At 32.2% G+C, this 24,324-nt stretch overlaps 1 protein-coding gene across 1 annotated transcript; it reads right to left on the bottom strand.

Moving 5' to 3' along the window:
• Nucleotides 1–2,889: 2,889 nt before the first annotated feature.
• On the bottom strand, nucleotides 2,890–22,865 carry LOC125060448 (general odorant-binding protein 70). The gene is made up of 6 exons (XM_047665353.1): nucleotides 22,691–22,865; nucleotides 14,940–15,033; nucleotides 7,620–7,720; nucleotides 6,762–6,797; nucleotides 4,327–4,477; nucleotides 2,890–3,449 (listed from the first exon to the last, which is right to left on the bottom strand). The coding sequence occupies exons 1-6, from the start codon at nucleotides 22,760–22,762 to the stop codon at nucleotides 3,361–3,363; spliced, it is 543 nt and encodes a 180-aa protein (XP_047521309.1). The 5' UTR covers nucleotides 22,763–22,865; the 3' UTR covers nucleotides 2,890–3,360.
• Nucleotides 22,866–24,324: the final 1,459 nt, after the last annotated feature.

Below are 24,324 nucleotides of genomic sequence, written 5' to 3'. Positions count from 1 at the left end.
TTATTTTGTACTTAAGAAGCTAATAACTCACAAAAAAGCTTTTATGCCTTTTTTCAATAAATCGTATGTTTCCTGTGGTGAAAAAAATAAGTAATTGAAAAGTGGACTTTCTGGAAAACTTTCTCCTAAAACTGCGACCTGGTTCTTCTGCGTAGTACTTTATATCGAAAACTTTTTTAAAATACATATTCATTGAAATTTAATAAATTTGTTTTCTTTGTCTTAAACGGGTTCCTGAACTTAACCATTTATCGCTTAATAAATTTTACACTGTCAAAATTTACACTGTCTCTCTTGATTGAATGTTTATTTAAAACAATGTTTTGTTGTTAAAGTTGTTGGCCAAGTGGCTTCAGCGTACGACTCTCATCCCTGAGGTCGTAGGTTCGATCCTTGGCTGTGCACCAATTCTTTCTATGTGCGCATTTAACATTTGCTCGAACGGTGAAGGAAAACATCGTGAGGCTTGCCTTAGACACAGAAAAAAGTCAACGGCGAGTGTCAGGTACAGGAGACTGATCACCTACTTGCCGGTTAGATTAACAAATGATCAGATACAGAAATCTGAGGCCCAGACCTAAAGCGCCAGTTGTAGCGCCACTGATTTTTTGTTGTTGTTAGAAATAGATAGTAAGTGACAATGATGAAAATGTTTATTTTCTTTATTGGAAACTGTTGGTGTTGAATCCTATTTACAAAACCAATGTATAAAAGAGGTCATGTGTATCATAAGTTAAGTCAAGCAGAGGTCACTCCTACAATGGAGCTACGAAGGGCATCTCTCATCTTTACGCTTGCTTGCCCTACACGCTGTATGGGATGGTTTTTGTATGGTATGATGATGGGTTTAATTGCACTTAGGGCCAGTTAATAATAGGTTAATTGTGAAATTGTATTCGATGTTTCTTACGATAAAACTTGTTTCTGTGAAATCTTTAATGTTTTGTAAATGTAACTAGCGTTTTCTGGCTGAAGTATAGCAGGGCGTGTCGAATTTAAATATCACATAAGGACAAACAAACAAATTGATAGCACGCAATTAATAATTTTTAATGTTTTTCTGTCCATTAAAAGAAAGTCCATTGGTGCACAGCCGGGGATCGAACCAACGACCTCAGGAATGAGAGTCGCACGCTGAAACCACTAGGTCAACACTTCTCCAAATAATAAGTCAATATATGTAAGTTTGAATAAAAGTAGTTATTGATTAGTTTTTTCTTCTACTTTATTGAAATTAACGTCAGCAAAATACGAATTTATTACTAATTGTAAACCAATCTTAGATATTTTTCATACTATTAGGTAATCAAGTTGGAGCTACTAGTCATCTCCAAGTAGGAAATCAAAATTAATTAGCCAAGATAAAACTAACAATAACAAATAAAATGCACAGTGCGCACTTGGGGAATTTTAAATTATGTGAATAGCATAAAAACATCATCTAAGTATTCCGTATTTTATCACATCTCGTTAATAAACTTGTATAATTATATAGACATATTATCTCATAATACAATTGAATTTAGTAAATATATACAACTCTGAGGTCGTGGGACACGGTACAATCGGAGATCATTATCACTCATTTTGTTCACGCTTTGTGTTTTGTGGTTTATAAGCAGGAAGCATCTTTATTTGTGGAGAATCGAAAATAACTCCTGGTTCCTATATTAATTGCAACTAGTCGTGAATATTTCCTTAATTGGAATGGCCCAGTGGGAAGAAAAAAGAGAGGACGTCCACAAAAAACCTCGGAAGATGAAATAAAAGAGATAGCGGGGAAAGATTGGAAAATAGTAGTAAATAATTAGACAAATGGAAGAATTTGGAGTAGGCCTTCATTCTGTTGGAGGTCATGGACTAACTAATATTAAATATAATAACATGAACTTAATTTAAATCCTTATTATAGTACTCGAATACAGGCTAATATTTATAGTTGTGGACTTTCTCTAGGAATTCAAAAAAGGCATTTATTATTTTGAATTGCGACTTTGGAGCCTTCTCTGTATTGTAACCAGAAAAAAAAAATCCGGAAATTGGACACAAGTATCGGGTAATATCTTGAAAAATGTGCTGACCGCTCTTACGTGAGGGGTGGGTACTCAGGGTTTCATTTCTTCTCTATTTCTAATATATAAAATTCTCGTGACGCGGTGTTCGTAGTTAAACTCCTCCGAAACGGCTTGACTGATTCTCATGAAATGTTGTGTGCATATTGGGTATGTCTGAGAATCGGACAACATCTATTTTTCATCCCCCTAAATGTTAAGGGTAGTTAGCCCCTAAATTTTTTTATATTTATTTTTTACGGTCAAAACCTATTTTTATTATAAATGATATACATGGCAAAACGACGTTTGCCAGGTCAGATAGTTGTTATTAATAATCCAGGTAAAATGTAAAGGCAACCTCGAGACTAGCTATTAATTGTATCTTTAGTCGGTATTAACTCAAATGAATAAGAAAGAACCTTCTAAAGGCATGAATACGTTTGTATTGTTCAGCGATGATTTCGTAATTTTTCGCAGGCAATTGAAATATTTTTTTTCGATTTTGTGGAATGTGTTCTATGTTCATTTTCCTTCACGATTTATCTAAATTTGATTCACATGTCTTGCTTGATTTAAAATGTTAAAGAGAAATTGGAACTCGTTGAACTTCAGCGGTCGCTCAACGCTGTTTAAATCCTAGAGTAGAGATAGTAGTTGGCTTCAGTATTAAAATATAATTGCCATTTTAAATTGTTTTATTAACGTATATGTATATATTTTTTATGTATTAGGCAAACGGGCAGGAGGCTCTATTTTACTTTCTTTCTTTTCTTTTCTTCTTTTCTAGTAATAGGTTATTCAATTTTTAATATTATATGAAAATAAAACCACTAAGTTTGCTTAAGTATATTTACAATTTTATTAAAAAATTAATACTATCAGTTCATTAAAAATTTACACATTAAAGTTAGGACAGTAAAGAATTAATTACATTATGAACTAGATAAAGATGGAAAGGCAGTCACCGTAAGCCCGTCACAAGTTTGTAACGTGCCCCGCGATTGAACAACCATAGTTTAAAGAGGTACATAGATAACAGATGTACCATAGATATATCGTAGATAATAGATGTGCCAAAGAAAATGGTTGTTATTAAAATGACAATGGATTTAGTACTCGTCTAGAACAAAACTCAATTAAAATCCCTTAATATTTATCCTTTAAACTTATTCTAGGTTATTGAGCATCACAATTTAGTATTATTATCACTTTTCATTAACGTACTTAATATATATTATTTTTTATTTCTTATCTTTATCTTTTTGATTTTTTTAACATGGTAACTAATAAGATTTGCTTTAGTTTTTCAAATTCCAGAAGTACCGCAGTATTCGCCTATTCTGTCTGAAATACACTCGAAAATGTCGAAGGAGATGTCACAATTGAGCCCGTTATCTGAAATAAAATAAATAGAAATATTTAAAAACAATAATTTTTAAAAATCTTGGAAGAACATAGATGAGGCAACATTTTAAAATAATGTTTAGACCAAATTTGAGATTTGAACCGAGAAATCATATTTGTAAATGTATAATGAACATTATAATATAAACATATAAATATATTGAACATTTCTTTGTTTGTTTTACTTCTATATTCAGAGGCCTTATAGAAAAGGTTTTAACGCAACAGTATAAAGCGCGGCACAAGGCCCTGTCAGTGTCTGGTTGTCGATAAGGTCTTTTCTGAAATGGATTATTTGGCTAGCGATATATATAAAATATATCATGGAAGTTTCAAAATAATTTTCTTTATAAATTTTCGTCATAAAATGAATTCAAAGTGTCAAAAATTTGCTGTTTGGATTTGTTTTCTATCAAGCGAAGTTATTTAAATCGTGTATCGATCTTTCAAAATGGATACATAAACTACTCAACTCTGCCATACATTTTTCCATTTTAACTTCAAGAAATGATGACGAAAAATGCAAAGAAACAATGACTTTTTTGGAGTTTGGCGACCAGATCGGTCCTTAAACAAACGCAAAAAGGGACATACGAGTATATCACGTCTTAGTGCATGCTAGACTAGTGATACTGTTCCCTAATCTTTATTTCGACGCTATCGTTTCTGAACTTTCCGTTATATTACACTTCTACTCTTCAGGTTCGCACCAAAGCGAAACATGGTTCTGTGGGATTTTAAGACCATAGGAGGAGTTCTATTAACAGCGCTAGTCTGCTGGCGTATTAAGGTTGTAAACTATACAAAATTCGACCAAAAGTCTATGAATTATAAATACTTCCTGCTCTTGATGTACAATTGTACATACCCATAGGCACTGTCCTAGAGAACTTATCATGGTTACGCATCAAACACTCCCTTGAAGCCTCCAGCACAGTCATAAAGTAGCCTCGCTCGTTGACGCCGTCTGAATATAAGCCTACTAGACCCTCTAGTGTTGGAAACCCGAAGCCGTCCACCTGAAAAGTTAAAAGGGAAATGGTAGGTTGTTGGTTCGTTCAATTATATTTACTATAATAATATTTTAAATGGGAAAAGTTGTATTATTATGTTTGTCACGAAGTAACTCAACTACTGGACTGCTTTAAAAATATGTTACCAATAGAATGGTACCTACTTTATTCCTGGATAAGTAAGTAGATATTTATTTGTAACAATAAATGTGTAGTCCAGACCTAAATTGCTTGTGTTTTGTCGTTATAACTATTAACTAACTTTATTAATAAATAAACGTGAAAAATATTATTGTTGATGTATTAGGAGATTATAACGTTTCTTTCAAACATTATCTTCCGTAATACGAGTATATAAATGATAGGGGCTTACTAATTATTCCATATTTATTCAGAATCATCATTTTTTTTAGATGTCTTTGAAATACACAATTTGTATTTAAAAATTCAAAATACCGCGCCTTCATAATTTGTGCGAATTCAAATTAAGATGAAATCTGCTTGTAATGAATACTTTACTTGTAGTGAATACAAACAAAGCAAACATTTTTCGTACTGTATATAATATGTGTGCTGATGGCGACCAGCTCATTTAAAAATCGGCATTTACAGACAACATTCAATTAATAGCAATAATTGAAAGTCGGAGTTATTTACTTTTATGACTGCGTCGTAAATATTAAATTACCTTAATCGCTTCGAGGGATTTCAGCAATGAAATAGGTCAGTTGATGTATGAAGAACGTGTTAAAGTATTTTATGTGGAAAGTTTTAGTTCCAACAAGAACACATTCTAACAATCAAGCCTCAATTTCGGTAATTTTAAATATCAGACACTTAATTAGATTCTTATGGAGACTTTGTTTCGGACTCTATTTATGGTTCTTGTAGTACTGATAACTTGTTGAATATGAAAGTGAATAAAATCATATATTTTTATTCAGAAATCTCTACAATTACTAATTTCTATAGAGATTTTGATAACTAAGAAATAGGTTTGGTTCTTCACACACACTGTTACACACTACCTGCTGGTACCATAAAGAAGTTCTGTGATGCCAAATTCTGCAGAATGTTTTCCCTATGAGCAACTTTGAATACCCTAAATATCGAAAACCCCTTTAGTTTTATACAATCGGTTTTAAGTAAATTCAAATATGCATAAAAAACATTCAAGTATTATTAAATAACTGTTTTTTCGATCTTAGAGTATTAAAGCTTTTTGTTTAATTTCAATTATAGCTACGCTTAGAGTTTTCATTTGGTTTAGCTTGTTAATTGGGTTCGTGGCTTAATACAAATCGTATAGTTTTATTGCTTTTATTTAAAAAAAAATCTGAATAAAGTAAGTGAAATCTCTATATAAGTACCCCCAAAAACTCTGGAGATCTTCATTGGCAAGATGCTTAAAGTAGGCATCACTGATTTGAAATCAGATTGCCACTCAAGTAGCTACTTTTAGAAGTCTTGCTCACGAACAAATATCTTCGCATCACAAGAAACAGATTGCCTTTAAATTTGTGAAAGGCGCTTTCGCTTCTTTTATTTTTTATGGCAAAAGAACGTACAAAATGCTATGTACTGAATAACCACATAATATTAAAGTTGTCTATTTATAGTAACAAATTGGAGCAATCCAACGGACGGCTATAAAGTAATAAAGTCAGATTTTTTGTAATTTTTCATTTTAACGTGCCTTGGTTTATGGCATTCATAAAAGTTAATCGTAATATGTCAAGATTGAAGAATTGCTAGTTGATCTCGACTTTATTCATAAAATTATATTACCACACGTACAAAAGAGATTTTTAACGAGATGGCTTTGTCCTTTTTTGCAAATATATTAAAAAAACTGTCAGATCTCTCCTTACGCTCTCAAATCAGTCGTGAAGCAGTTATTTTATGATTTGGCATTCTGATAAACAATAAACTATAAGCTCCCACCTTTTCAGAATGCCAAATCATAACAAAACTGCTTCACAACTGATTTGAGAGCGACCGCCGATGCGAAAACCGGTGTGTGAGTTCGAAAAGTGAGTTACAGAATCGCAGGGCAGCCTTCATAGACGAACTGAAACAATAGTTTTCGCAAGCAATCGAAGCTTGCTTGTGTGTTGAAACTTAAATATTTATGTATACAAATGATAGTCTTTGTTTTCTGTTTTCTAAAAAGCAGCAAATTAACTTACAATACAAAGAGAAACCGAGCTAATTCACATTATAGATGAAACGGTTAGATTAACCATACTATCACTGATGGCGTAAAAAATAAAATAAATTCAATACATACAGCTTTCACTTTCCGGTACACGCACTGGAGTAGACACTGAAATTAGAAAAATACATTTTTACATATTAATTAATTCTGCTACAGTTACGAACGATTCGTACTTTATATTTTACTTAATACTTCTAAGGGCCTATAGTCATTGTATTTAAAAGATCAGGATGGTTATATCATCTCACCATCGGAGGGAATAAGTAGAATAGTCGTGCAGAAGCATGCACGTAAATCATAATTGTTTGCAAACCAAATCATTTTTATTTCATTTGACTAATGCAATTCTGGAGTAATGTTTATTGTTCCAAAATAGCGGATTATTGGAAAATTATTGGCAAAATCTAATTTTAATTTCATGTATTGTGCGCGTTATTTAGTGTTAATTACAGTCATAATGTCAAATCTAATACATATATAAAATTCTCGTGTCACAATATTCGTTCCCATACTCGTCCGAAACGGCTGGACTGATTCAGTAAGTCTGAGAATATTTCGAACCCCTAAGTGATAAGGGGATTTTATTTTTTTTATGATACAGCATACAAAAATACATACAACTCCTAATTTTCACCCTTCTACGATCAACCCCGATTTTTATTATTGTAGTTAGTTGTTTTTATTAAACAAAAAAAATCCTAGAAATATATACAATATACATGGCAAAACAAACGTTTGCCGGGTCAGCTAGTATTCTATAAGTCCTACATCCTTGTCTCGTACAAAGATAGAGAAGATGTCAAAACGCTTGTCTTTATAGCTTAAAAGAGCAGTTCCTTAAAGGGTTTCGTATGTGCGAAAAATGTTATTGCTTTAATTTCACATAATACATTTATAATAATAGTAACAAAATGTACAGAAGATACACACCCCGGCTATTCTCTTCTCATCGTGTGTGAACGGTACTTCTCTCTTGTTTCTTCTTCTCTCTGCTGGCATGGTGTGCTCCTCTTTGATGACATCAAGCGCTTCTGTAATCATCGTTTTATACTGTTAAATTTTATTTTATTAAGACATACCCAATATTTTTTATCGTGGGTTTGCGAACACTAAGTGTATGACATAATTAATTAATGATTATATATTGAATGATTTGTAGAGAAATGTAAAAATATGAAGAAGGCTTTACCCTAAAAGGGCCAAACAAAATACAAATACTAACAAAATTAACCTTTATTTTTAGAACTACTAAGAAATGTAAACTAAACGCTTTTTATTATTATTTTTAAAGGTTTCATAATAATAAATTAAATTATTTGTAACAGATTATAAAACTATGATTACATACAAAGTAATAATGTTAGATATATATAAACTTCAAAAGTAGAATATATATTAACATTTATCACAACAGTAAAAACAGATTTTCGTAATAATCAAACTCTCATAACTTTTGAACGACAACTGTTAATCTATCTCGTTATATCTTAGACTGTCGCAGTAAGTCGTTACAAAGTGTAAATTATTACTATTAAAATGTTACATAAGGTCTTATTTAGTTTCTTAAGATAGTGACTAAATGGGCGATTAAATTCCAAACAAAAATAAGTAGTTTCGAACGATTCCACAACGTACGATTGAGAAAGAATTTCTTTACACTATTGCCTATTGACCCATATTCCTATTGCACACAACACGCCTTATACGACGCTGAAATTACGTACTTGTTACAAGTGTACCTATTTGCGAAAGATTATAACTCTCACATGTAAAATTAATGGCCGATTTTCGCACTAAAGCAAAACATGTAATATGAAATTACATGCATTATTACATTAATATGAAATATTATCTATATATTTTTAATTATTTTCTTTACTGAAATTTATTCCCCATCCCTCCTCTTGTCGGGAGCGTTCAAGTATTACGTAACGTATTTTGGGAGGGGCGGGGGGGGGTCCTTTTGTAAAACGTTACGATGCGGGGCGGGGATTAAATTACGCGTTATCGTTAATATTTTTTTCGACTTACACCACATAATAGTAACTGAAGAGTCACTAGGTGGTCACGAAACGTTTTACTATGCTTGGGTACAGTACTGTACTTGGGTACTGAAAAACGTTACGGCGAGTTACATGGGGGGGGGTCCAATAATCTCCAAAAATTGCGTTACGTAATACTTGAACGCTCCCTTGTCAGTAAAAGCAAAAAACTCTCAAACAATAATAGTAAGAATATAAACGTATTATTTTTTTGTAGGAATCCTCGAAAATGCATTTCGTTTTCAAGCATAGACAATTTGTGGGTAATATGTGTAAAAAAGTAAAAAATTACTGTTGACGAAATCACCAAAGCAATATAGGGGAGAGGGGGGTCCTCACCCCTATATTGCTTACGTAATACTTGAACGGCCCCCATGTCTTAGTTTGTGTCTGTTTTATTATTACATTTTGAATCAAATACTGATTACTTTCTCTCCCTATCAATCCGAAACAATTACTATTTTGCCGACAATTTCATTGGGGTTAAACGCTGTATAATAGCCGGTAAAGAAGTCCAGCAAAAAAAGTAAAGCTCACCTCCTCCTCCTCCAATTCCTCACTACGGATAGTGAGCCGAATTAAAATATAATTATCCTGTTTCATAACTGTATTTCGCGATCTTTAAACCCGTTATGAAGGTGATAATTTGGGACATTAAAATAATGAGAGGGTATTATATAAGATAATTGCTGTGCTATGACTCTGAATTCGTTTTACAGAATTTTTGATGCTTGTAAAGTGCCGTAATCATTACTTCTGCTTCACTGATTGTTTCTTCATAGGCTTTTGTAAGAAGTTGTTAAGCTGTGCCTTCTAAAACAATTACTATAAGAAAATAATATCAATGCGACCTATAAAAATATAAAGGGTATATGGGGTCAGGTTGTTATGCCTGACTCATGTCGACCTTTGGGTTGTTTAGTCTGACTTCTTTTTCTTTATATTTTGACAAACGGGAGTAATTTTTCGCGCTATATCTCGGTTCTGAATCTCTTCCTCATGTTTACGAGTTCGTTAGCGCACAGAAAACAAGAGTATAAGAATCTTTCCTCCAACTTCAATTTTATTCCCTTTGTAGTAGAGACTCTTGGGTCGTGGGGTTCAAGTGCACATGCGCTAAATAAAGATTTAAGTTGGCGCCTGGTGATACTACCGGTGACCCCAGAGCTGGTGCTTTCCTCGCTCAACGAATATGTATCACAATACAGCTAGGAAATGCTGCCAGCGTTAAAGGTACACTGCCACAGGGAACAAACTTTTTAAATACGTTTTTTGTATTTTTTTATTATTACTATGTAGGTTACGTTTTTTATGTTTCAGGAGGCAGACGGGCAGGAGGCTCACCTGATGTTAAGTGATACCGCCGCCCATGGACACTCGCACTGCCAGAAGGCTCGCAAGCGCGCTGCCGGTCTTTTAAGAATTGGTGCGCTCTTTTCTTGAAGGACCCTAAGTCGAATTGGTTCGGAAATACTTCAGTGGGCAGCTGGTTCCACATAGTGGTGGTGCGCGGTAGAAATTGCCTTAAGAATCGCTTAGTTGTGAAACATAACACAATATGTTGTATTGCCCAAAAGGATATTTCTTATAATTATGTTCGTTAATTGCACATCACCTATATACATATAGTTTTCACAAGTGCTTACCTTATGTATAACATCCTTCATTACGTACATATAGCCATGATCAAAATATTAAAATATCCAATTCACTTAACCACCGACTTATATAAATTCTTATTCTTTATTACGTCGCGTAAAAGCTAAATCAAGTTTTGCAAGTGAGTGTCATTTAATGCACATTTTAAAAGGCTAAGTTGAATATTATTTTTATACGAAGAAATAAAATGTATGAAGTTTAGTAACAGCAAGCTAGTCAAACATCAGTACCCTACTATGCAAAACTTAGGGTCAAAAAAAATTGTTTCGTTGGGAAAACACATTTCAATTTGCTATACAAACTACCACTAAGAAATATAATCTCTATATCACTTAACAAATATGTGTAAAATAATTATCATGAGAAGCAGTTTCAACATTAATCGCAATAACGTATTATTTAACCTCATTTAGGATTTGTACCCCTGATCGAACCACAACAATGAGTAAACATATTGATGATATTATCAAGATGACCTTATTGTATTCAAGGCGGATATAATTATTAAGTTCTATTTAGTGTTTTCGGTTATTGAATAACCTTTAACGTGTTGGGTAAGTATGGTCACGATATATGCAATCACCATTCGTGATTATTTTTTAAACGATGACTTGAATATTTTTTTAATTCACCTCGAATATATTCCTGACGTTAATTTAAATAAATGTAACAGCATGTTTAATTATGACGGCGCTTTGGACGGACATCATCGGTAAGAATCACCGAGACAACTAAGGATTACTTCCATATGTCAAAAGCGTGTTGAATTTGACATAAGGGTACTTAGGCGCTAAAGCCTCGAATGAACGGAAGAAATGTTTATTTAATGGTAAGCTAGAAAAAAGGTGCAACTGCTTGGTAAAAATGGCTTCCTCCAGTGGCCTAACAATGGGTGGCAGGGCTGACAAAATGCCACGGGCCTCCGCCCCAAGAGGGCCCCTGACCAAGAGATATTATGTGCTATGGTTGAATGTGAAGTCTCCAATACGCATTGGGCTAGCGTGGGGACTACAGACCATTCCCTCTCGCCTAAGGAGGCCTATGGCCATTAGTGGGACATATACTACGTGTAATTGAGTACGCTGAAAATCTCGAAGTTTATTAAAATTACACTGAGTACTACGAGACGATTTTTACTGATAGGGCCCCATCAAAAGAATTTGCCACGGGCCCCAGATGGTATAGTTACGCCACTGGCTCCCTCAACAGTTATACATAGAAATAGTACTTATGTAAATGTCACTGAGCAAGACAAGACAATTAAGTACATTGTGCTTCATCTACTTTAAATTCTAGATGTCTTGTAATTTATAAATATTCCATCAGTGCACCAGTATCGCTTAGAAGCCTTGAAGTATTTTATTGCATAGGTAAATTGTCGCATACAGCTGTTTGACACTTTTGGTCGCCCGCAGAACAGATTATGATATTATTTTTTGGTTTTAAACTGCTAATCGTGGGCAATTTTTTTTCAAACCCGTCATTTGTCTATTAAACACTTAAATTTACTTCTAATAAACGTGTAAAGAGAATTATTTTAGTTAATATGATTGTTTTAACTGTAATTCTACAAAAAAAAAGCACACAAAATAAAGTTAAATAAATCAATATTGCTTGAACGATTTCTTGGACTTTATTCAATTTGATATTTATAAGCCTTGTTCAGTTTATATTTTTTAATATGCTTTTATATATTTAAGAGTATGTATAATATGTCACGATCAATGCCAAAGGTTGATTATCGCTTTGGTGAATTGTTCATGAGTCAGCTCATAAGTATCGACATACAGTTAAGTCAAAGGATTATTTCTTTAAAAACATATCATGTGTCATGGTATTGAATTAGCGTAATCATTTGATGGACTTATTTACGTGATTTTTAATTTAAGCAATTTATAAAGTTATTTATTAAATTAAGTAGAACATATTAAAATATATTCATATACATATAGTCCTATTGAAATATCGTTACTATTTAAATAAAAGTTAAGGTCTATAAAGTATTTGGTTCACATAATTTAATTTGGACTTATTATATAATATATATCAACATATACAATGTTATACAGGTCGATCTTGAGAATGGGCAACCTTTCCAATAAAGCGCAAGGTTATTTTGCAGACCTGCTAGTAGGTATATATGAGTGTCAAATTTTTAATACTAGTATTATTCTGTGTAGTAAGGCAATCTGAATATAAGTATTTTAAGCCTTTTAAATATTTTATTTAATGTAATTTTGACACGAAGGGTAAAAGTTAAGCAAAGACAAAAACTGAATCAGCTAAATAATAAAACGTGGATGTATGATGACTATACTGTACTAGTATTTGTTACCATAGTTACCATTGATTTGTATTAAAGATCATTTAAAAGCTAAACATTCAATAAAAGCCGATCCCTGCCTGCTTATTATAATAAATTTTATTTAGTTTTTATATAATGGAACCCGTGAAATACAGCGCAGCAATTTCTTATACAGCTTTTCTAAATACATAGTTTTATTTAGTACTTATCTTCTAATATATAAAATTATCGTGTTACGGTGTTTGTAATTAAACTCCTCGTTTCGACCGATTTTCGTGAAGTTTTGTGTGCATATCGTTGAGGTCTGCGAATCGGAAAACTATTTTTCATCCCCCTAAATGTACGGTATCAATCCCTAATTTTTAATTTTTAGTAAATATTTTTTTATGATACAGCATACAAAAATACATACAACCCTTAATTTTCAGCCCTCTACGATCACCCCTATTTTTATTATAGTAGATATTTTTATTGAACTAAAAAATGTTTCGGCAACACAACGTTTGCCGGGTCAGCTAGTATTCATATAAATTTAGCACAAACAATATTTCATAGAATATTATAACACATCCATTAAATCGAGTATTACCGAATATTACGTGCAACCATTATACTTTCACTGACAATGTGACCTTCACTACACGCAACCTTGGATTAAGATAGTCAAGAGTCGCTTTAACGTCCCGTTTTCTCTTAAACAGATAGACAAAGATACTTTATTTTATTTTTATTTTTACATTTTTGAGATTTATTAAATACATACAGTTTTGTGCTTGTATTATCGTATATGTTTTAATTGTATTTTTTTAATTTCTATTTAATTTTTTTTTTGAGAAATTTATGCTTACATTAATTGTCACACATTTTAGATGTAAGATTTTGTAAAATAATTAGTAAATTTAGGACTGTGTGTTATGTCGTAAGCTTAATAACTAAATAAATACAGTTATTACACACTAAACAACATTTGTAAACCTGAAGTCCAATTACATCTGTACACAGCATTTTAGAGGAATCTTCAGTGCTGATTTACTAAATATTAATTATTACAAAGTTATAAATATATTAAATTTAATGACAAAAAAATTAAGTTATTCAGGTTGCAACTCTTCACCGCGAATAATCTTTTTAAATTCATAAATACTATTAAGAAAAATATCAACATGAGAACACCCAGAATTATATATTAATATCTAGTCTGTTAAGGAATTGAGGGAAGACTTAAAGAGTTCGCTGGATTGAGTTTTTAACTCCTGCCCAGCCTTGCGATTCTGTAACTCACTTTTCGAACTCTCACAGCGGTTTTCACAGCGGCGGTCGCGCTCAAATCAGTCGTAAAGCAGTCATGTTACGATTCGGCATTCTGATAAACAATAAACTACAAGCTCCCTCCTTATCAGACCGCCGCTGTGAAAACTGCTGTGAGAGTTCGAAAAGTGAGTTACAGAATCGCAAGGCAGTTCAATAACTTCCTGTAGCGGTCCCAATGTTTTTGTATACAATTTTGATATACTTCTTTGGGACCGCACGATATAAAACTTATAACTCCAGTTGAGATCGTTATAGATGAATGGTAAAGAGTTCTGGCGTTGAATAGCCACTGAATTTAACAAATATTACTCAATTACTTTTCTTAATGAACAAAACTGGACTCAAACTAAGCGAAGCGAATTGTTATTAATATGGATTCGGTTGTCTTAATCAGTCAATCTTAAGCTTTTTAAAAATACCAAATTTAACTTAGATGTCGCAAACTGGGACGGACAAAACGACTCACTCAGTTGAGGCCGTCCGTTCCTATTGTATTCCTATTAGTTTCGCTTATATTGTTTTATCTATTGCTTTCTCTATGGTACGGAAAATATTGCGCAAATGTTCTATGTAAAACCTTGTTGCCAATTTACACAGGAATGTAACCACGTTTATGTAATATAAACATATTTTAAGTCAATACTTACGAATTATGTATAATCTATTGCAAATTGTTAAAGCTCTAAAAACATTATATTCATGCAAAACTAAAATATGAACTGGTCGCTTTGTCTTTCATACGTATATCACTAATGGTTAAAATTTTATTGTGAATATAAATAATTAAAGAAAAATAAAATACTCTGTTGACGTGTATATGTTAAACCAAAATTTAATTCAACAAAGCCTGAAGATTTTCGGCAAATTAGATATTTTTGGTTTTTCCAGGGTTTTATTTTCTTTAGAAGGATTTGGAAATAATATACACGTTACCTCTTAATATAGACAGCTTTATTTCATCTTGACAGAGAGAGATCACCCGTTCGATCTTCTGCGGTGCTGTGGGAGGAACCCTGCATCTCGATTCCTGGAAAAAAATCATATATGAGTAAGGAATAAGTTTAAACTTAGAAACCAACAAATCATTTTTGTTTTTTTTTGCATTAATATTAATTACTTAACTAATAGTCATGAGAAATCATGCGCTAAACAATGTACAATACACGCTAATCCTAAGTTGCCATAAACATTGGTGTTATTGACCCACATACTCTGTTTTTTGTTTCGTTTAGGTCAATCTTCTAAAACGTATTCTTTACGTAAATTTTTATGAAAGATGCGGTTTAAAATACTATTTTTATTTTTAATACTTCATGTTTAATCTTTCAGACATATGTTGATAAAATAATCCTATTCAAATGAAAGGTTTTTCAAATAAAATTAATTGAAAAAAACACTTCCAATTATCACAATTTTAATTTTTTAAAAATTGTTTTATGGTTTTGAACAGTTTCTAAGCAGCATATTAGTAGAAATTTTAAGATATATGTATTGCTAATATACAATGTTGTATATTGTTGTATAGCTTATTAATAAACATCTATTAAAATACATTTTCTATGTTAAAAAATTCAACTTGATATTCCATCAAGTAAATGTGGACGGTGATATTTTGTTTATTTTGTTTCGTTTGGGTTAATCTTCTAAAATGTATTCTTTACGTAAAAGTTTTATGATAAATGTGGTTTTTGTGGTGTTTTAAAACGCTTTAAAAACACTATTTTTATACTTAATGGCTACTCATTCATATGTAGATAATAGATTAACTTTATTTAAACACTTTCAATTATCACAATTTTAAATTTTGAAAAATTGTTTTTTTTGTTTTGAAAAGTTTAGCAGCAGCATGTTAGTAGAGATTTTAAGTAATATATTTACTAAGAATACAATGTTGTCCAGTTCCTTAAGTTAAATATATTCACCTTAATAAACACCTATTAAAATACCTTTTCCGTGTTAAAAATGTGACAAATGAAGTACAAACTTGAAATCGGTGCTGTGATCTACAATTATACAATCAAGAGAAAGGCTTTTATTACGTATAACATTATATGTCTTGTATATAAATGTAAAAAAATGTGTTTATTTCCGAGTTGAATAAGAATATTTTTTTTTATATTTGTTAGGTAGGTAACAATTTATCATTGATTCTATTATTTTGTTTACTAAGTTTTATTAGGCGTGAAGTTTTATCTCAAAGTCTCTATAGTCTCAAAAACAGGTCAATATAAACGACAATTTCAGCTCAGTAGTTCTAACTTTAATTTTGACTGATTACAAAAATGAAATGAGGTGGACGCGTACAAGTATGTTGTTTCGTGTATTTTTGGATATGTTGGAAAATGTCAGATGAGATTATTACTACACCAAAATCTTGCCAACTTATGACGCAAATGTTATATAATAAATACTTTATTTAATAATAGTGTCGTTCCGTTCTTACACATTTTTGAGTCTATTCAATGGCGGATTTACGATTTTTTTTTGTTCCTTTTTTGACCTCTTTTTCTGATCCTTTACAGATAGAAGTCTGCGACAGATTTTGCCTAAACCAGTAATCGACCTCTGCACCTTCAGCTCACACTTTGTATGAGTGAAAAGAGCGGAATTGCAGAAAGTGTAATTCACTCTTCCCCCTATCAACCTATCCTATACATGTCAGTCCTACTCTGCTGGCAGGCTGCGAACTGTATGGTTTGAAATATTTGTGCTCAAAAATCAAACCCAAAATTATTTAACACGCAATTACACCGAAGTGCACCGAAATTGTTTGATTCTAAAAATAATCTAGGACATGAAAATTGTAGAGGCACGAGTGGCAAAAACTTCACAGCCATAAAAATTTGTAAATCGACTGCGATTATTTCATTTAGTAGGAACCTTTTTCAATCAATTGCCGCTTCAATCATTGCAAAATATTAAAAAAATAATTAGTAACGTCGCAAGAACAATACAAGAATCATTATTGCCTTAAATTTGCATCATAACTTCTCATTTGTCCTCAAGACAACCACAACCACTTAATTACTATTAATATCTATTGTATTAACAATAAAATAACGATTTAATGACCTTATGTTTACCTCATAGACGGAAGACGCAAAGATTTCTTCATCAAAGGATTTTAGTATTTGCAATAGGTCTTTTGAAAGCCCTCAAGAGCAAAGCAATATAGGTTTCAAAATGGTTACATAAGTCAGATTCCATAAGCATTGCGGCAAGTAGCCTTTAGTCTGGTTTGGCTCACTAAATAAGTCACCTTGATTGCGTAATTCATCCGTGCGGTGTATCGTTGCGAATGTGATTTTTCTGCTTCATGTGAGGCTGTTTACAAGGTTTAATAGTAAAGTGTTTTATTGATAACAGTTCTATTATTAATACAAACAAGACATCAATCACGTAAAATCAACTATGATTTCTAATAAATAATGTAAAATTACTAATATTAATACCACTTAATTTTACCTCTTATAGTGTAGAGTGCAATTTCTCCTCATTATATTTTTTTCTTTTAACTGTAAATTGTAATATATCGCTTTGGAAATTTTGCTTTTTTCATCGCCCTAATTTTTGATTACCGTTTTCGTTACCTTATAAATATAATATACTAGCTGACCCGGCTAACTTCGTTCTTCTAATAATATCGTTGTATAACTAAAGTATAGTAAGATTTATTTGGGGATTTCATTAAGGTAATAACATAAATACAACTTTTTTGCAAATACAGAATGTTTTATTGCTTGCCATTGCGAAAGAAGAATACCAGTTTTACACATTAGGCATCTCCTCTCTAGCGCCAATATTGCGTTAAAGCACTTTCTGATATACAACATTTTTTGATGAGGTAACACATATCTTCGATCAAGATCAAAGCCTGGTTATGCATCTCCTCTTTCACCTCAAGAACTGACACGAATTCGACTTAAAATGATGCGTAGTTTTGTTAACAGATGGCACCATATGCATTTATAAAATTAAATTATTTATTTATTTATTCGATAACTTATCCCATATTTTGTAACTTATTCTGCTATTCGGAGCGGAGAAGAATCCCCAAAAAAAGAGATAACTAACATCGGTCCAGCCGATCTTGAGTTATAAGTGGTGTAACTAACACCACTTTGTTTTATATATTTAGATTCATGGATCAAAGTGTTAAATAATAATAATAATAATCTTGAAAAGAGAATATAAGTGGAAATCGTGTAAATGAACACTTGCAAGTTTACATGTATTCGAGCATTCGAATTGCAATTCCGATGCATTGAAAGTTAGAACTCCAATTGTGGTTGCATTTAGATTAGAGAAGTCCAGGATTAGATGACGTGCATCAGACGTAGATTGATCACCTTCTTCCCGATGAGTCAGTGAAACAGATCCAGAAACCGCAGCATAGAACCATAATAATAAGGACTTATTAATGAGGAAGGAATAATTAATATGAAGTGAAGTGAAGAATCTAATCATGGTTCACAGGTAATGAAATAAAATACGTGTAGGCTTGAGTCAGACAAAGTGGGCGCAACTCTCAACCTTGCTATTTGTCATTCAGACTAAATAAGGCATTGTGTGGGCTGTTTGCTTTACTATTTCGGACATTTTTAAGCTCCGTTATCCGTCTTTAACCGAAAATTTTGAATAACCTTACAGATACTTTATTAATCACTATATTGAATGAATTATTTGTCTTAATTTATTTTTAACCAAATTAATCATTACAGATTACTCCAACTACATTTATATCACATATAAAACAATATATTAATAATAATAATAATAATAATAAGCCTTTTTATTTCATATTATACAGATAGAAACAAAACAACGTTAAACAGTAATAGATTAAAATATTTACCAAAACACTAACTATTTATTACAGTTTGGTAACTGACATTATGTGCTTCAGTTCACTCAACAATTAACCCATTTCGAGAGGTTAGTATTCGCTGAGGGTACAAATAGTAACGGCGGTGATGTCGCCTCCTAACATAACCATCAGCACCCTGAGGCCTAAGTACTGGAGCACTGCCGGATTGTTTTCCTTTCCACGTAACAACTTTATAAGATACATGGTAAGCGGAAATTCTCGGCTTACTCTGAGAACACTTGAGCAACCTTCGTCTCAAATAACTTTACCAACTTTAAATAACTTATTCGAACGCAGCAGTACAAACTTTGGTTTGTTTACTGACCAAATCGGAAGTTACGGCCTTTATAAAATTATTAATAAAGATACTTTTTTTTTGTAATGTATTGACACGTGCAAATGACGGACAATATCGGCTTAATGTCCTTCTAAATGCTAAAACGGCTTTATCAAATAATTCTTTGTTCTTATTTTATTTTAAAGCAAAGATCGTCCATTACAATTACTATGATGTTAAATTTAATCTAAGCGTATTATTGCTGATAGTCGATATGAGGAACTGGAAAAGTTTTACCGGAAAGTAATAATGATTTTGCATTTTAAAGAAGCAGGCCTTCATATTTTCATACCACTTCACCTCATAATAGATGCGTTTGAGATAGTTTTATATCTTATAAATCTATAAAAAAACCATTTATTTATGATTGAGATATGTCGCTTCAAACTAAAGCTTAGAACCAAGAACAGAAAAGATGAAATTTGTAATAATATTTTAGTTCTCAAACTCTTTTCTTCTTATACTTCAGACTACAAGCGTATGCCCAAAAGCATACTCCCCTAACACATAACAATAGTGTTCTAACACCGCCGAGCTACCACAACTTTCCTAACATCGCAATTATTTTGCCCCATCCAGGATTAAAACCCGAGACAACTCTGAACTTAAACGTACTGAATTAACTTATTAATTGATTTTATGAATTAAATTTCTACAACTGTATAAAGATTACAAATCGAAGAATACCAATGTTTACATCATTACAATTTGCATCTTCCATAATGAAATGGTCTGATTCAGCAGTTAATTGATTTACCTGGTTGTGTGGTTTGCCACTAATGAAGCTTGAAACAACCATCGCATTGAGCAAATATTTGCGTAATACAGGAAACATTCGCTAATTCCTTTAATGGATACGCTTGATGCAATAACAGAGGTTAAACGGGTATAAATGGCGGGGGAAAAATATATTGTAGACTGTAATATTAGTAATACATAAAATGTGTGGTGCACCGTACGTGTGTTACACAAGCTAAAATAAACAATTAAGGCAAAAATAAACTCTTAATTAATAATCAAACAAAACTAACTAACTAATAAGAAAATGGTTGCACAGCCGGGGATCGAAACATTCGAGTACCTACTAGTTTATTGTAATTAAGATACTCGTATTGTATCTTTTTAGTAAAAGTTTAAGAGATAGAAAAAGTCCCTGGACTGTGGACACAATGGAAGGAGTATCATAAGTAGAGTATAATAAAAAAAAGATACCCCAATAGCGCTAGAAGCGCCACTTGTTCTTCTTTATCTTCAGCCCTATCACAGAAACACCATCAAACGAAGGTCATCTGGTCATTCTCACACCCGGAATAGTTGGGGAAACCTGTGCTACAACCCTAAATGGGGTTTGGTCTCATATATATCATTATTATTACATCTGCTTTTCATATTTTATAGATATGTAGGTGATCAGCCTACTTCATATATGTATTTTCCTTTTTGTGGTAAAACATTATGGAGTGATTACCTACCATCACCGTACGACCAAGTGTTGAATGCATATAAATAATCTGGATTTGTTGAGAGAGGCTTAATTTAACAAATACCTTTTGAATAAAGAAATCAGTAGTAAAATATATATGTCAATCAAATAGGCAAGTAGGTGATCAGCCTTTTTGTGTCGAAAGCAAGGCGGTTTCCTGACGATGTTTTCCTTCACCGTTCGAGCGACTGTTAAATACGCACATAGAAAGAAAGTCCATTGGTGCACTTGGGATCGAACCTACGACCTCAGGGATAAGAGTCAGTCGCTGAAGCTACGAGTAATAGGCCAACACTGTATGAACGTATTCTCTAGTAAAAATGTGATACATAAAACAACATAAAATGTTATAAACATTGCTCACGAACTGATTTCTATTCAATTAGATCAAAAGCGAGTTCCAACGACCCGTGAACACTTTCTCCCATTCGCATTGATGCGCTGTTGCATTTCCACGCACCACTTGTTGGGGCAATAAATACGACATTTATTGATTGTGAACAATAGTAATCAAATGGCGTGATAGCCCTTTAAACGTAATGGCATTTATCCATGTTTCATTCATTGGCAAACGTAAACTGACACGATTTTTGGATCTTACTCTTAGATTCAAAGGTGAGACTTGTTACTTGTTCATGTCAAAATAATGTCAAAAACATATTGGATTTGACATACTAAGCGCTAAGTTTTGACTATCAACTCTTTTTTTATAGAATAGGGGGCCAACAGGCAGTGAGATCATCCGATGTAAAGTGATTACACTGACACTCGCAATGCCAGAGGGCTCGCGAGTGAGTTGCCGGCCTTAAAAGATTTGATACGCCCTTTTGAAGGACTCTAAGTCGAATTGAAATCTTAACCCTATCGTTTCCTTGAGATGTTTATCGTCATGGTGTCGGACTATGGTTTCCTTGTGATGGTTGTTATCATCGCATCAACTGAAAACTTAATATATACTTAAATATAAGAAAAGAAACTTATAAGTAAGCGAGTATGTTTTACGCAAAAATAATAAAGTTATAAAATATGTAAAAAGCATTATTAAGCTATAAACCTCCATTTGAAGTTGGTTAAAATATACAGTTTGATATACTAGTATATGTGATATTGAAAGTGTATCGAGAAGATTTTGATTTAAATAGTATTCCAACTTAGGAAATAAATAAAGTTGTTTTTGAGATATGGGTACCTACCTATCCATGCATTTCCGTAGGGGACTTGATGAAATTTATTTTCAATTATTTTATCTATCTAGAAAGTTTTATTACATACTACTAATTATGTGTTGTGATTTATGTATAAATTAGAAAATATTAGCAACTTAATAAAAATGTTATTATTTAATTCAATAGTTGTTCAATTTAAATTACGCAACAATTAGTATTTTAAGACCCCAAAAGAAATCTCAATAACGTTCTACATCTGTCAAATATAATGTGGAATTAATTGGTATACTAATTAATAAACAAAATAATTGTGAAACTTAATGATTCGAATGTTTATGATACACAGACATTAATCTTGTATGTCGAGTCACACGCTTTCAAGGTTGTAATAGAAACTGGAGTATTTTTGTATAATATATGCAAGAAACAATATATCTGCATAACTTATACGACCAGAAGAAGCAATTCTGATTTGGGATTTTGAATTTTACACTATCCGTATTAGTTCTGTATTATAAAATTACGTCAGTACATTTGATTAACAAAAAAGCTTTAAATATTTTTTTCATGTAGATTTAAAACAACTTTGTTTTTTTATTTTTTCACAGAAAAGTATACAAAAAGAACTAAGTAATATCGTGTCTCGTTCCTTGTTTTAAAATAAAACGAGAACATTAAGTTATTATTATTTATATTATTTATAGTTTTGCGTAAACTTATCACAAAGATTATATGATAAATATCTTAATTTAAGTAAATAGTTTTACTGTTACCTTATTGATAATTAATTAATACATATTAGGCTTAATAGTTTTATTAATAATTACTCACAGATTCAGCAGATAAAGCACCTCCATTCAATGTAATAAAAAACCATAAACACAAGAGAGCACTGCGAATCATTTTCACACACTTTATTTTATCTGTATCACAAAATTCGATTTTTAAATCACAACAGCGAGGAGGCTCGACAGATAACAGTTCTCGAATGCGATATTCGAAAGGCCCGCGTAGGATTGCCGCCTATATCATGCGTTCCGCAATAAACTATTACGGAAAACGAATTATAGAATATATGTTTATTTTAATATTTAAAAAATAATACTTTTGTTATTCGTGTTAATTCTAGAAATGGCAGTTAGATTTCTTTTGTCGCAATATACTTTTGTATATTTGACATTTAAGTCTTGATCCATATTATAAAAAACATTTCGTTTTTCGTTCACTATGAGGTGTTTTTCTATAAAACAAAAGACTTTCAAATGCATTTTCAGGGTGAAAAGGATTTTTAGGGCGACACTCATGAATTTTCTTAAGTATCCAGTCTAGAATTTTAATAAGATTTTTTCGGTACAGCATCTCATCCTAATGTGGAATTCAGTCATGATCAAATCTCTCGTTGATTATATAAAGAAAATTTATATGGAATATCTACGTCCGGTTAGCGCCTAGTAGTGATTAAAAGCAAATATGTGCTTGACGCAAATTGTTTTTACATTTTAAAATTAGTATTGAGCTACAAGTAATCTTTACAATTTTATGATAATGAAAACCAATTCAGAAAGTTAATCGCGCCAATGTACACTACTGAAATTGTCAAAAGGACTTAAATCCGCACTCAGAGTCGTACTTCTAACGTAAACGGATATTTATGTAATATGTATTGTTTAGTAGTAAATTACGATTAGCCGATTGTGTTGTTAATTTCTTGCCCTCATTAAAGTGTTTTTTATTAGGAAAGAAAATGCATTTTTCATTGAAAATGTTTTCATTACGTTGCAACTTATTTTACCAAAAGAGTACATAGCGTGTTATGAAGCCAGGATATTGTGTAAAATATTTTTTAGATATTATCGTATAAGCACTAACTAGAGCAGGTAAGTGAAATCTTATTTCCTTTTGCGAAACAATTTTAAAGCCCATATAACAACTGCAACGTTGACGCATTAAATCTAGCTCGTAGATATGCAGACGTTTTGGAAACAAACACCGACCACACCACATCATACACAACGCAAATCTACATACAAGCTACCGAAAAAATGCACTTTCTTCGCCCAACGTTTTCAATACGAAACCCACGTTAACCACTTTCATAAAACAAAATTTTACCGACGATTCAAAACTTTATACATTCACTAAAAATCTTAAACAACAGCCTAACCTGTCCTATACTGAAACGGAAAGTATTCTTATTGTGAAACAGTAGTTTAATTTAGTACAGTAGTAGTTATATAAAAATTTGCGCAGTGTTGTTGGTTGGATCCCCGGCTGTGCACCAAAGGGATTTCTTTCTATGTGCGCATTTAAAATTCGCTCGAACGGTGAAGGAAAACATCGTGAGGAAACCGACATGTCTTAGACCCAAAATGTCGACGGCGTGTGTCAGGCACAGGAGGCTGATTACTTGCCTATTAGATTGAAAAATAATCATGAAACAGATTCAGAAATCTGAAGCCCAAACT

This window comes from Pieris napi, chromosome 21, assembly GCF_905475465.1.
Source record: "Pieris napi chromosome 21, ilPieNapi1.2, whole genome shotgun sequence".
NCBI lineage: Eukaryota > Metazoa > Arthropoda > Insecta > Lepidoptera > Pieridae > Pieris > Pieris napi.
The sequence above is the reverse complement of the archived record's forward strand: the minus strand, read 5'-3'. Positions and strand labels throughout refer to the sequence as shown.

Coding starts and splice junctions, on each gene's coding strand:
- LOC125060448 (XM_047665353.1), bottom strand. CDS start 22,762: ATGATTCGCAGTGCTCTCTTGTGTTTATGGTTTTTTATTACATTGAAT. Junction 4,478..6,761: donor TGTACCGGAAAGTGAAAGCT/GTATGTATTGAA, acceptor TTAACTTTTCAG/GTGGACGGCTTCGGGTTTCC. Junction 3,450..4,326: donor CTCTAGGACAGTGCCTATGG/GTATGTACAATT, acceptor ATTTTATTTCAG/ATAACGGGCTCAATTGTGAC.